The following is a 15,903-nucleotide window of genomic DNA, read 5'->3' as shown; positions in this document are numbered from 1 at the left end:
TCTATCGAGCTTTTGGAAAGGTCCGTCTTTCGTTGACTGAACGTGCCGACTTGTTAAGAAAAAGGTCATTATCGAGGATTTGAGTTGCCAACGCTTTTCTAAGTCTGTCTGGACGTGCAGCTAAGGTCAGCAGGTGCTTGCTTTTAATTGGTCATCAGAAAGTGATGCACGTTTGTGACCTAGAGAACGTCTGGTTAACTGATTAGGCCATGATGAAGAAGTGCTCGGTCATTTTTAGGCCAAATGTCACAAGCCTTTTCATTTGTCCTGGAGTGGGATACAGGTGTGGCCCTGGAGAGTAGGATACAGGTGTGGTCCTGGGGAGTGGGATACGGGTGTGGGCCTGGAGAGTGGGATACGGGTGTGGTCCTGGGGAATGGGATACACGTGTTTTGGGGCGTTATTTCCAGGGTGGAAGTCCTGTCCACCAAAACAACTGCAGCTGAAAACTTCACACAGCACACACTAATCACATCCAACATTACATAGCATGGATGAAACGGTATTTTAAAACCGAGTTTAAAGGAGGTTGACCTTTTGGGTGGCTTTGATTTTGCGAAAGAAATTGCCTATCTGCAGAAGCATATTCCCTCAGGTGGCAAATAAAGTGACGAAGCTTTGTAAAACAATGTCAGGAAGCTAGCCTGTTGGGTTTGCTTCGTCAGTCCCTACTTTTCGAGGGGATTAATCCCTGTGCCTTGCCCTTTTCTAATCTACCTGGTCTCCCGTGTGTTTGGTCAGTCATTGGCCACGCGGGTTTGCCGCCCTCACCTGTTAGCCTCTCCCTCGGCTGTTTTATCTGGCTTTACTGGTGGTCAGCTGGTGAGGGAGAACACATGATCACAGCAAACAGTCATTGAGTGCCTAGCGATACACGAAAACCATGCTTAAGTTGTGTGCCTATCGCCAATAGAAAGATATGGCCTGAGCAAACCTTTGTGCAGAAATCGTAAGAGAATGTATTCTACAAACAGGTTTATATAAAGTGTAACCCAAGAGAGGCACACACTTTTAGATGATTAATACATTGTAGTTTATCGCCTAGTGAAGAATTTCTTTTTACTTTTACGATAGCATAATTCAAAATAACCTGTTGTCAACCATCACCATTTGCTTGACTGAAGAACCCCCCCTCCCCCCCCCCCAAAAAAAAAAAGAGCTGGAAGCGAGCCTGCAATCTAACTATATCCATGTACGGATGGCCTCAGGCGAAAAAGGAAAAAAACCCACTTAACCGAATGAATCACCGAGGACCCTTTCACATAATTACAGAGATAAAACACACCCTATGGGCGTACTGGTGTTCCTGTGATCTGTGCTCCCGGATGACTATTGGAATGTGCTTTAAACATGTGCATGTTGTTTGTTTACCGCAAATAAGCGGAAATGCACAGCCTGTAACGCCTTATTTGCAGCATGCCCCTCTTGCCTGGTATACACTGCAGCTGCAGTCCTCTTGACTAAACTCTCTACTGTATTTAGGATCGTCACCCTTAAAGCAAACACTCGCGAGTCTGTCAGATGTAACTGTTTTAACCTTTACTGACAATCCCATCAAACAACCTTGTTAATGTCTTTCACTGGACGGTATATACATAGATGACTGTAGCGATTCTAATTCTTGGTACAAAAATTAATCGCGTAGTCACTATTCCATCATATGATCTGAGTCAATATTTCATAATATCTTGCAAATAATATTGACTTAAAATATTTACCAAATGTTTCACGTAACTGACTGCTAGTCAGGTTACATTTTACAGAACACGCACATTTATATACTCCTGCGGCATCAAGCTTCAGGCTTAAATATTTTTGTGCGCTGTCTTCTTATAATATTAGAAATAATTAAGAAATTGTTATGTTATTTTTATTTCATCAGCTCTGTCATCATATCAGATCGGAAGAGATTTCACAATTTTCTTCGCACGGTTCGATAAGTTCGTGTAGAACCTGTAAGGTTTCCAGATGTTCTCTGTACCCCTAAGTCTTGGCTGGCCTGCAAACAGACGAAATCTGCCACAAATTCCAGGTGGAAAACGGATCGGGCGAGTCGTCGCTGAGATCACAGCGAACAATCGTTCAGGTGTGAAACTGCATTAGGTTATAACGAGCAAATCTCTTTGGACTGTTTGTCTTGCCTTCTAAGTGACAAGTTTTAATGTGAGATCTGGGCTATGATTCAGGCTGCGGTGGCTTGTGGTACAGGCAATAGCCTCTGTCGTCCTATCCCAGGCTAACAACCTCAAGCTGGGTAACGTATTGCTGTCATAAAGGATAGGAGCCAAATTTGGAAGTATTCGCATCTGCTGTAGCGCAAGTTACTCTCTTAGGAGATTATCTTTTTAAATACCAGTCGAATTAACATGAAAACGTCAAGCTTTCTTCCCAGATCAAAGCCGTCTTTATTAGACCAAACGTTCCTTACGCAATGAGTATACATTTTTCACATACAGTTTCAAAAGTGCAGTTGGCATGTGAAGCTGTTGAAGTGCGTTCATTGAATTCCTCATTGAACGAAATGCATACAAACGAAAATCATTATTTGGGGAAGAATTAAAGATGACTGTTCTTTGACCATCGTGTTTAGTCCTACAAAAAAAATTATTCTGTTAGTTTAAACAGAAAGTCTGTTGTTTGGGTTGTGAGTTTTTGGAGTGTATATCTATTACTTGGTTGATGAACGTTCGACAATGACGTGTGCTAAAAGTCTATGTTACATGGTACATGTAGCAGTTCCGTCGGAATTCGTGGTGAGTCTTGGCGGCTCTAAAACCTTGATAATGCAGAAGCCTTCCGTGTTTCAGGCACCTTTGACAAACTGATTAAGAAACGTCTGTCCTTTAGTTGAGGTCGACGATGTGTTGTTTCCCTCTCTGTTCTGTACACAGAGCACGCTTGTTTATTGCCTCAGGCTATACAATTACCCAAGCCATTTCGACAGGAGACTGCTTGGGAGCGCGGGTCGGCCTTGGTACAAATCTATCACAGTTCTGTTAACTTCACCTTCCTCAACAAACAATGCCTGCATAGGGAAACCATAGTTCATTTGAACAATTGACCGCTCGTCAACACAATTAGAGAGACAAGATAATACAAATTTACTCCTACTTCAAACATCTGAATACATCAGGCTGTGGCAGGTTTATTTCCACAAATGAATATCCGGAACCGAATATAGCGTTACACAGAGATTCCCATATTGCTTCCCTCAGCTACAGTCTCATCCCTTGGGATTCTATTATCGGCAGGAACTTTTGTGTTTGAAGCTTAATCTTGTGCATGGATAATCTTGTGCGGTCAGCCGTCCATGGAATTTAACCTTGACTTTCTCCATTGTTGTTAACACACTGAAGAGTGGAAAATACCACGTGCTTGTCTCCAAAGCAAATGCGCATTTTGTTCTCGTTGGATGATCTCGTGTATGCTGTTTGCTTTTAACTAAATTAAATATCTAGTTCATTTGACTTATCTTGATAAGTAATTTTCAAGCGTGAACCGTTTTCAAGATAGACGCTATTTGGTTTAAACATGTAAATATATTATCAAGATTTTAGGGCTATACCCCTTGTAGTTTAATCGTGCGTCATAGTGGTCAGGTAGTATGGTTTCATATCCTGTGTATTTCAAGCTGGAAAACCCGTCTGTAACTCGCATTTGTTCGTGAATTATATGGAAGGAGGCTTGGCCCGATTTCCTTCCACCATAATGCTGGCCGCCGTCGTATAAGTGGAATATTCTTGATAACGGCGTAAAACATCAATCAAATAAATAAATAAATAAATATAAATCTTAAGACTGGTATACTCATACTTAAAGTGTATTGACAGCACATTTCTTGTGGTTCCTTTGGTTGTGAAGTGTGGAATTCTTTTCTACCGCAAATATGGCGAAAAAATATGGCGTTCGTTTGCATGTCTGTCTTAGTTTTTCTTTTCTGTGTTTGTAAGTATACGAGTTTATTTTCGACAGGGAATTTTCACGTCCATGTCAGTGTAAAAAATGATGTACCTAAGTTTAATCTTCGTGAAACACACGTGTATCTACTTTCTAACTATGTCGATTGGTTTATTGCTTGCTTGGCATTTTCTTAATCTATTCACAGAAATAAACTGTGGTCACATGGATTAACCGCAAACATTGCTCCTGAACCACTTTTATAGGAATGCCGATTTTCTTGGCTGTATAGGATATATGTACATGTCACATTTTCGCCACCTTCCGCTTGACACCACGTATCGACAGAGATCGTCCATAGATGAAGGAAACAAGAGGTGAATAGTTTGCCAAGATGAGCAAAGATTTGGGACGCCAGCTGGGGACAGTCAGTATTTCGTGGTGAACAAACGTGGCCATGTTATTCCATATGCATAGAATGTGGATAATTTTCTTTTAAATAACGAACAAAGGGCGAATCATACAATAACAATGAACGTTAGCATTGTCAAGACAATAACGCTTCGTCGAAATTATTTTTGTCCTCAGGACTTAATATCGAACATGCCATCAATGAAGCGTGAAGCAGGTGTTTTTTTTTATTAAGTTGGACTTAAACGCCCATGAGTACATTGGTGACTGATGTATACGAATGGCTAAACCTACAGAATGCCGCAAACCCTTTAAATTAGTTCATTTTTGTGTAATATAGAAGGCGTAGCACATTTGTGTAACTGATGCAGGACCGGTATTTTAAAAATGGAGGGCAGGTCAAGCAACACTTGCAAGCTCAAACGATTGTATTCAATAAGTTGTAATAGGTCTAAACATTGATCTATATGCGAATTCATGATGCCTTAAGGTTGAAGGTCACATAGACAGGGTCTATTCTTCTGGCAAGAACAGGACAAGGTAAAGAAATTCAATTTAAGCAAAAGATCCATTTGTACATTTACACTTTTGTCAAGCGACCATGTTGTCGGGAAAAGTGCGTCCGAAGATATGTATTTGTGAAAGAGGAGTCTTAAACCAAGTTTTAATAAACCAAGTGATAAAACCCAGTCTGGTGCTTATTTTCTTCCGTTCTTTTAGGACCATATTTTTTTGCTTAATACCTTATGTAAGGTTGCCCCAGAGAGATCCTACAGATTGAACGACACTGAAATGTTTCACGGACATATTTTATATACGTTAATACATTGAGGGAAATCGTCTTTTCTTTCCTCACAAGACGATTTTTGTCTTCCTTTTCCCGGAAGAGATTAATAGATGAAGAGTTCTTTTAAGTTCCTTCCACCAACAACTTCCACATATTGACGTTGCTAAATACATATATTTCAGTTGCTGTAGCCAAGAAAATGTGTATTTATTTTCTGTTTATATATTATCTGAGGAACCGAAAGCAGAACCGTGACTTGCCATTGTATAACTCATACGAATATTTTGGAGTAGTAAGTATGTACTTTGAAGGCGAACCCACACAAATCTGTTTTCTCGCATGTGTCGTTTGTTCAAAAGCAATCCACCGGTGACATAATGCAGCAACCTCTCCAGTGTTTTAATTGGCATAGTTCAGATCAAGTTGGATTACCTAGACAAGGAAATGTCATGCCATCAAACTCGCATTCGCTAGATGGTGCTGCAGCCTGCGCACGCCCCAGACAATGGGGGTGCTATTTCAGCAGCAAGGTCAACATCAAGGCAAATATTAAGACAAAGAGGGATAAATGCTGAATGTTATCTCTGTTTAAATGGTGACCTTACCCTCAATAAGGATTGTCCACAAAGTCTACCTCGCTTGTAACAATGTCCCAGTAATTATGCTACCACAGACATCAGATTCAGGAAGGGTTGCATATATCCACAAAACAGCATTGTAGATTTTTGTAACAACTTGATGTTCTATCCAAACAAAATACTATTACGGCTGTATTCCTGAAGTATAGCCCTTTGTTGCATAAAATCCCACCAAAAAGGTTTGACTTTTGCTGAATACAAGTCGTTGTTACTTACATCTATGAGGCTGCATCTATAGAACGGACCTGTCAAGACAAGACAGGTATCCTAAAGCTATTCCTTTACACGACCAAACTCTAGTTTTCCGTTACATCGAGTGGCTGTAAAACTTGTGATGTACAATACACATGCATGGGTCACGAAGGTATCGTGTCTGATATAGGCATGCGCTTTTTTAGAAAGGTTTTCGCACCAAATCCGGTTTGCTCAAATCTGGTAACAGTGACCTAATTCGTGTCCATTGAGCGCACACCTTGCCGTATTGACGATGTACTTAGAAACCCATGGACCAAACACAAGGTGCTCAATCAAACAACAAGGGTTAAGACCCGGTCGCTAATGAGACCCAGATTTCCCGGTCCAACCAGCCACTTTCCACCGTTTGCCAGCTATTTCACTGACTCACTCACACTTGCCACTATCTGGCAGTTACATAAAGCGGAATTAGGTTAGGCGGAACAGGTTTCCATGGAAACTCTCATACGAACATGTACCTGGCTGATCGAGATTTATTTACCAAACAGCAAGTACTCCTCAACTCTTGGGTGTAGTAGGTAACATTTAGCCGGACGTTCGGTAGCCTAAAATCAGTACCGCACATCAGCTTTCACCCTTGTCAAAATTTAACTACATTTTTCTTTTATTTGTTATTCTAATCCATGCAAATTCCAAATATTTAACAAACTTAACATTATTACCATCATTTAAAGTATTTGTGTGAGGAACTGCAATCAGTCAGTCTTAAAACACGGGTATTGTTTAAAATCCAGTATTTTTTCTTTCTTTCAAAGGAAATAGCTTTCTAGGTTAGTTTTGAATTTGCATCTCCCAGAACTCTCACAGAAGCTGATTCCCGACACTTATGCCCGCATATGACTCAGATTTAAACTTACTAGGTACATTGAGAGTTTTTAGTATAAAAATGTCCTTCGATAACAACTCGCTTTTCCTCCATGTATTAACAGTATGAAAATATCATGTTATGTTATCCAAGTGCTCTGGCAACTGTCCCTGTTTATCTATTATATCCGCGAGTATAGCCTACTAAAGGTATATGGAATGGGGCATTTCAACTATTCCAGAAGGCATGGGGAAAATCTCCAAAAGGGTCAGGCCTATTATCCTCAGCTTTCGAGAGAAAGTTAACATGCATGACGTAGTGTAAGGGGGCATAAGTGGTACAACAGAGCGCCTTTGATGCAAGAAATATTTATTTATTCTTATTTTAGATATAAATTGCGGTGTGTAATTTATCATTATTTCGTTTTGGGGCTTTTTGCATAATTGGCTTAATTTAGGTCACAGGTAATATTCGAGGTGCATGTTATCACCTGTCATTTTATATCAGTGCACGGACGGCTTTAATCAAGTTGTGACAACGTTTAAATTGTTTAGCAGTCCCTTGAAGTCTAATCTCCAACCAACCTCGTGAACGACTAAATGATGTAAAAGCTTTATTCTTGTATAATTCATACTTATGATCCTATATTATGCTATAATCTGATTTCAATCTAATTATTTCACGCACCCAAACATTATGATTACTATAATTATATCTGCCTTAATTGTCAAAATTTTTCTTCCTAAATTTCCACATGATTCTGCTAATTTTACTCGCTTTTACTTTGAAATTTTTGCGAAATTAACTGGGAACAATTAAAGAATCAGAAGCTTGTCTTCCATAATGAATGAATGTTTAAACGTCTTTATGGCGAGGCATGAGGCATTATGTGTGTTGCATAAAACTATCGGCGGCCTACTTGATGAAGTATGATCCGAAATATGGTGCAGAGAAAGCTCTTGGCGACAAAGTTCAAAGGTGCTTCTTCTCGCCTACTGCCAGACGCTGGTGAATGAGCACGAAAACTAGGGCAGTGGTACTGGCTAGCTCGCGGGATCGGCTTGTTTGACTGGCGCACAGGACGGCGTGATGGATTTACCGTGGAACGATGGACTCAGGTGAGGCTGGTACCACCGCCTAAAAGCAATTTCCGGAGAAAAGAATTAAACAATATGCGATAAGAGTAAAACCATGACCAGATCTTACCTGAGTATAGAGGTACTGGTGGCTTGTACACACAGGTAACCGGAGGTGATGTGCTTATAGTACACTGGTCACGTCAGAACGTTCGTTATCTACATGTCAAAATGTGAACTATAAAAAGGTATTATAGAAGAGGTTACTGTTTAATATCCACGTGATTGATATCTTAAGTGAACTAAAAAAATATATTTTTAACTTCACTAGGAGTACTTTAATTGTGCTGCATTATGAACACAGAATAACTGTAATAGGTGTTTTTTTTTTCAAAACTGTAATGTTCTAAACACCAAAAGAATTGTATGAAAGGTTAGTTTCACTGTTTGAACGAAGCTTATGATAGAAATCACTTGGAGTTTTTAGGCAATGCCGCGGAATTCGTCATTCATGAGTCTCTTGTGCTGCTTGAGGTACATTATACTTTAGCTTAAGGTGTCAATGGATTTGAATTAATCAAGCGGGACTCCGCGATTTGTTGAATTTAGAACTCAATTCACAGTGTTTTAAACATTTTAAAGTAATCATCCCGAATCGATCAAGGGAAACGGAGAACCTCAAGCTTTGAAGAACACTGACGTCTAATTACTTTTGCTGGATGAATCCGCGTTTCGTCGGTCCAAGTTTTGCATAAGTCTGATGGCATTTGTTTCAAGCCCAAGTGACTTTTAGAGAAGCGCCTTCTGTACCCGCACTTAAGCCAATTCGGTGGGGATAGACTTGCTCCAAGAGCTTGCATCGATGCTGCACCCACATTTTCCCTGTGGCCGAGAAAACCCGGGCCAAGACAGGAATGGATCTTGATTTATCCCCGATAAATATCGTAAGAAATGTTAGAATTTTGAGTGGATATAAGATTTAGTTGCAGCGGCCTATTGCAAACCAATCTGGTCGCATTTACACCGGTGAAACTCTCCTTGCCGCTTTGATCCGATGCAGGAATCGTCCTTCACTCGCCTCAAAGACGGGAAAGAGGAAGTGATGGCGAGGTGTTACATTGTCCTTATAATCCTACCGAGCAACCGCCAGATACATTCCTCACATGTCGTGTGAAGATATTCAAGTCGTTAAAGAAGCATATAAACACATCCACGTCCGGTGTTTGCATACGACAACAACCGCAGACGTGGAGAGCCAGTGTTTGAGGACGTCATGCCTTTGTACGTGGGCAGAACTGCAGCGATTTAACAAGACTTGGAATTCAATAATAACAGCACAGAAATTATATCTGTCTAATTATTGGTCTCAGTTTACGGTACAAACACGATATATTGTAGTTTTGACTTGAAAATGTACCACTACGTCAACTAGAAGTGCAAACCATCCTTCAAGAGAACCTATCAAACTGCCTTTTTTTGAAAATACCTGTTTACCACTATGGGTGGGAAAGCACTATAGAATTCTAACCCTACGTGTAGGACAGCAGCAGAATTCTACCACCTCGTGTAGGACGGCACTAGAAATCTACGACTCCAAGATATTTCCTCTTTGATTTCCACAGATTTATGCATGTTCTATCTTTGTTTCGTTATTTGATTGGTGTTTTACGCTGTTCTCAAGAATATTTCACTTATATGACGGCGGCCAGCATTGGTGTGATTGAACCGGACAGAGCCCCTGGAGAAAAGTCACAACCATCCGCAGGTTGCTGAGAGACCTTCCCATGCACGTACAACCGGAGAGGAAGCCAGCAAGAGTATTTGTTATTAAAGGGTTGATAAATGATTCACAAAGTAATTTTTAACGAAGTTAAACCGTTGGTCCATATGAACAGATTACACCCTTCAACACGTATTGATGATGCTGACAAAAGCAAATTATTATATAGAAGTATTCTTTTGCTACAATTTATGTCAAGAATACGAATGCCCAGACGTAAAAAAATTCAAAACGTTATAATCTTGCTACCCGTCTTATACTTAAAATTCATGTTGTCGATATCATTCTGGAATTTTGGGGTTGGGGAATAAAGAATTTGGGGGTTACGTGGTTTACTCAATATTTTAAGCAACACAATCGACGAAATACCCCTAATTTTGGCAATGATCCAGATATGGCCAAACCGTGCACACAGATTGACCGCACTGAAATGTCCTTTATCGGCCTTTATCGCCGCGTTCCCGGCCAGTGTGTAAAAGTGACAATATTGATGTTTATCCTGAATCCTATCTGTGAAATAACTTTTTTTATAGCAATACGGCGATATGTATTTGGATTATATTCGGACAAACAGGTGCCTGTCATCATTTTGAGCATATTTTTTTTATTAGACCTACACGTATGCCTACATTATAATAATGTACATATATGTGGATGCTTCGGTTAGCAGCATGTATTAATCTGAACTTACATTCATAAGGACATTGTCATTTTACCAGTATATTTGTACAACTCTATATAATGGTTTTCGATGACTTGACATTTCACGGGAAAATCTGGGCATATTACAGCAGACAATCGTCATTTCAAACAATCCGTGGTTTTGTCCCCAGTAAAAACGTGTCAAAAGAGGATGTTAACTTTCAGGTAATATGAAATTCTGGGAACTCGTTCCAATAAATAACGTGTATTTTAGATACGGTTTTTTCTCTAATATGGAACTTGCTGAATAAATAAAGTAGGCCTGTGTGTTTCCATGACAGAAGTATACATGTAATGCACGTCTCGGAAAACAAACCCTTCCCTTACAACCTTCATTCTCGACGGCTCAGAATAGCTCCAAAATGAGCCATGCTTGCTATAAATAAAAGTGCCCGGCTTTACAAATACGGTAAACATTATTCCGTCTGCCTACCGTCTATTAGCTGAGTATCGAAGGCGTTGCGCACAACAGTGTCGCGTATACTGCTGCATTTAATCAACATTCTTGAGGAAGAGAGCACTAAAACGTGAACAACGTCTTTAGGAAAAATTGTTAATACTACCTGATTTACTTATGTCAGGTATAACCAGGTTTATAAAGAATATGAATGTAAACTAATGGAATTTTCGTAATGCACCAGTCCTTTAGTGTCATTGTAGTAGTGATCGTATTGAAAGAATATTTCCAGCCAGGTTTTATATGTTTTCTGGTTGTCATGAATCCTCGGTTCTTTTCTTTTGATTTCCACCGGGTAACCTATCTGAACTTTCATAAAACACCTGCAGGTTAGCGTCAATTACTGACCTTATTTGAAAAAAATTCCTATCACCGGTATACATGTTTTATGTCATTCAGCCTCTTTACCCTTTGATTTCTTCATTCAGATATCTGTCGTCGGTTTTCCTTACCTTGCACACCTGGCGATCGCTTGGCGGACCCTTCTACATGCAGACAGTACTATGAGTGTGGTCACGATGGTCTTTACCTCATGAAGAGGGAATGTCCACCGACGACAGGGTACGACTACCAAAGAGGGGGTTGCCGGCGAGTGGTTGACTTTCAGTGTGTCTCCCCCGTGAAGTGTCCTACGAATATCTGGGGAGAAAGTGATAAAAGCAAGGTGAGATTATACATTAAACAGTCACAGGCACCATTTGAATTATATTTTAATGTTAATTAGCCTTTTATCTATCACACGTGCCCATTAAATTCAGGCAAGAGGTAAAATGCACAATCAGGTGATAATGCTGTGATACTACAATACTTCTCAGATACGTGCAGTTATTTGCGCATTATTTGTCATAAAAGTAATCGTATTGCCTTGCCCAGGTGTGTTAATATGAGGATCAGTATATTGAGTTGTGTAAATTGTATGTTAACATACATCACAAAAGCATATGTTTACTCTCCACTCAAGCCAATATTAAAGCACTTTGGGAGGATAATATGGTTTGGCTGTGGCTTTTTAGCTTACGGATTTGGCACACCACAAAACTGCCCAACTGGCTCCTTGTCACATCTTGTGTTGTAAAGGGCCTATCTGTGTATGTCTAAAACAGACAAGTAAACAGCGCCTCTATTTTTATGTCCATCGCTGCAACAATGCGAACATTTTCAAATAGTTTTAATATAACAGAATATTAGTATGTAGAAATTGGTTCAAGGGGATTCTTGTTTCTTTTCCAATTTCAGCAGACTGATAATTTTCCGACAGAGCTTGTTATAGGAGGCACCCTTGGGTCACTGTCTCTGCTCACTATATTCCTACTCGTCGTAGCCTGTATCCGAAAATGGAGGATCGAAAATGAAAGGTACTATGCTTGATAATGTATATAGATAATAAACAACATACATTATATACGGGTCGTTTCTTTATGAACACAGGTGTGTATGAAGTTGCCGGCGTTCGTTCAATCGAGCAAATCTTCTCTGTGCAAAAGGTCATATGATACCCAGCAGCTCAAGTTATAATTACAATATGCCCATACTAAGGTATATGGGCTGCATGATGGTATTGCGAAACTCCGATGTATTACACGCACATATACATATTTACAATGTAGTGGCTTTCTTCTGTGCAGTTTGGTTATCAGGGTTTGTTGCTTGCGAGATATTTTTGCTATCAGCTTTAACTATTATTTATTTATTAATTATTTATTTATTTATTTATTTGATTGCTATTTTACGCCGTACTCGATTTGATTCTTAGACACCATTTCATAGATTACGTGTTTTAAATGAGTTATCATTTTCCATGTGCACGGGTTCACATTTAACGTGTTGGGTGCAACTGGGCTTGACGACAAATTATGTCCTAAATAACATAGCCTTCAGTGCATATTCGAAGGACAACTGCGTGAAGATTTCACATATTTCATAACCCTACAGAGGCTGCTTCAAATTGTCTGTTCTCAGAGTATTGCTTTGAAAGTAGGTCTAATTGAGTGCTTTTCTCATAGGGATGTTCAGTCGAAATGCTTTACGGGACTGGCACGCCTATGAAATGTATTTAAAGCGTATTCTGTTGTGAAAATATGTAATGTATTTCTGATACTGTTGAAATTAGACATAATGAAAGCACAGTGCAAAGATACAAGCCAATCAAGACTCACAGATTCAGGGGAATGTAAACGTAAAATCAGATGCACTTGATGTTCTCATATTCCACACGCATATTATTTTGTTTGTGTATATGAACTCCTCAGTATTTCTGTTATGAGGCGCGGAACAGGTAAAACCATTGGTTAAACATGAAAAAAAAATTAAACGTTATTGATAAACAGTCCATGTTTGGAGAGCATAAAGTTGAGCTTGCACGGCGTCCATCATGAGGTATTTCGAAGCCGACAGCATTAAAGTCACATATATTCTCATATTTAACTTCGCCTTACATATATGTGAAGTCTCGTACAGCATATATTCTTCTGTCTTTGTCTCCTAACGTTTTGGTCATTTATCCAGTAATGTGCACCGAGATAGTTTTCCCACAGAAACTCCGAATGACTGAACGTGATTCTTTTGTCGATATAAACCCATCAGTGCCCACTGATAAACACGATAACAATTACAAAACTGACATCAAAGTCACGCCGTAAACGGCTATTCACCATGTGGTAATCCTTTCAGACCAAGTCGTGAGGTCAGGAAAACGTTAGCAGTGGTGTCTATTTGATGGGATTAAAGATTAACATGTTTATCGGTGCTTAATCCCTTAGATTTTTTTGTAGAGTAGCACAAACCCTGCTATACGCATGTGTTTCTCGTGTGAAGATTTTAAAGTTTATATATATATATATATATATATATATATATATATATATATATATATATATATATATATATATATAGGCTGGAATTGCTCTTGTACTGTCTATTTTTCTGCATGAATGTTTCTCCAAACCTGTTCTAACTCGATATACGAAATAAAACCTTCTCAGCAAACACGATAGGAATGTGAAAGCCATGTAGTCATATCAGCCGAGTAATTCTATAGGAGACACCCAAGATGAAACCTAGGGTTCTTTTATATATCTGGTATCGCAGAACCAGGCGGCTCTTCCAGAAGAATGCGATCTTATTTGTCATTCAAGCGGTAGTAAAAAGAAACAGTTGGTCCGGTTTGTTGATATTGTCGCTTTTCTTTCACGAATATCCAGTACATACACCAACGACGACGACGAAAGCGTTGTGAAAAAATGCAGGTAAAAAGGATGAGAACGTTGCACGGTTTCTTAGATTGTTGACACCTAGATACCCTCGACATTTTTGCAAAAACAAACCCGAAATAACTCGACTGGGAGTAAGGCGTATATCAAAGAAAATCCTTGGATTGTTTGATTTCGCGGCGATTGTTGGTTGTATTGCCTGGTCTATACGAAGAGGTTGATCTGTTTACTCCACCATGGATAGATATCAAGCGCAGCTACTCGAAAATCGACTGGCAAAGAGAAAGACACAGATTCAAAACAAAACCATGTTGTTTATAGGCAATGGGACATTTGGAAACTTTTTGTCTCGTTGAAAATTTTAGTGTATGAGATGCATACCTCATTAAGTGAATTGTCCAGATGCAATAAACCTATACATGTGTATGTAATTTACAAGATTTCGGCCATTATAATAGACAATGAGAAGAACCCACATTGCATGTATAAATCCTTACCAAACAGATGGTATATCAGTAATTCGAGTCAGCCTGTGGGCATCGGTGTTGAAAAATGTTATGGCTACAAAGCTTTTATGAACACCTGAAATTATGTAGTGACCGAGGCAGATAGAGGCAGAAAGATATAGCGACATGTGCATAAATCTATAAAAGAACGTATATAAACAATGTGCGTTCAGCACACAAGGTGATTGTTATTATTTATATAATGTATTCTGAAATGTGATTGGTTTGTCTTTTTCTCACAGCCGAAGACTCCGCAAGATGCGCCGAACACTACGGAGCCACCGTTTACCGCCTGTACTGGACAACCCCCATTTTCTACACATGGACAAGGTGACGTCTATTTACCAGAAACTAAATGATAATGTGAGTGAGTCAGTTTTCAACGTGGTAGTCGAGTGACGTCCAGTAGATGGTGGATGTAGACTGTGTATGGGTGTGTGTTTAAAACTCTTTCTATCCATCACTCTCATCCGGAGATTATGTATCATTTAATGTTGTAAATGATGCGAGCGAAATGTCCATGTCCTCTTCGTATCTGTAGATAGGCCTATATTTGTGGTATTATAGCTGCTAAATGTCTGTATGGTAGGACATGTGTAGTTAGTTGTGGTCAATGTGTCGTCCTTTCTGTTTACGTGTCTGCCATCTTGTTAGAATTCCAGTTAACAAAAAAGAAACACACACAACCTGGACTGGGCTTGTTTTAGGGCTTCCTGTTTAATGACGTACTAACCAAAATAACATCGTCATCAAAGACATCGGACAATATTGATTCCAAAATATCTTCACCTTTGTATACATAAACCGTTTTTTAACAGACTAAAATACATTAAGGTATTTGAATTCTTAGGACCAAATTGTTAATTTTTAATTTCATTTTGAACGTAAACCGGTTTTACCAGAATATTTTTCTCGCATATTACATAATTCATCTAGAGGAACTTTGTCATCAGTGAAGCGTACAGGTAAAAAAAGGCTAATTGGAAACCATAATGACGTAACAGTCACAAGTATTGTTCTCTAAATATTGTTCACGGCTAACCAACAAGGAATTCATGATGAATACAAGATATTAGAACATAATCGTGTTTAGAGTGAAGTAATTTGCCGGATTTTGAAAAGAAGTTTTTGTTAATCAAAATTAAATAAATAAAGGTACATTTTTAGATACATTGTTCAGTTGTGTGTCTGATGAGTATGTCTTATCCTTTTAAGGTAATTACTTCACTTGATTCTGTTCTAAATGCGGTGAAAACAAAGACAAATTGTTGAATCCAATACTAGCTTCGAATCCTTATCTGTTCTATATTTTCAGAACTGCCACCCAATCCGCCATATTCGTCGCTATGGAGGATACGCTTCATCGTCGAGCATGGTTCC

The 15,903-nt window shown here is 39.1% G+C and overlaps 1 protein-coding gene across 1 annotated transcript; it reads left to right on the top strand.

The window, feature by feature from the left end:
- Positions 1 to 243: 243 nt before the first annotated feature.
- LOC135481708 (uncharacterized) lies at positions 244 to 14,886 on the top strand (the record flags this gene model as incomplete). Its single annotated transcript, XM_064761375.1, has 4 exons — positions 244 to 361; positions 11,237 to 11,472; positions 12,045 to 12,163; positions 14,766 to 14,886. Coding segments are annotated over exons 1-4 (594 nt in total), but the record flags the coding sequence as incomplete, so codon positions are not given.
- Between the last annotated feature and the right edge of the window lie 1,017 nt (positions 14,887 to 15,903).

The sequence above is a fragment of the Liolophura sinensis genome, unplaced genomic scaffold (assembly GCF_032854445.1).
Source record: "Liolophura sinensis isolate JHLJ2023 unplaced genomic scaffold, CUHK_Ljap_v2 scaffold_611, whole genome shotgun sequence".
Taxonomy (NCBI): Eukaryota; Metazoa; Mollusca; class Polyplacophora; order Chitonida; family Chitonidae; genus Liolophura; species Liolophura sinensis.
The sequence above is the reverse complement of the archived record's forward strand: the minus strand, read 5'-3'. Positions and strand labels throughout refer to the sequence as shown.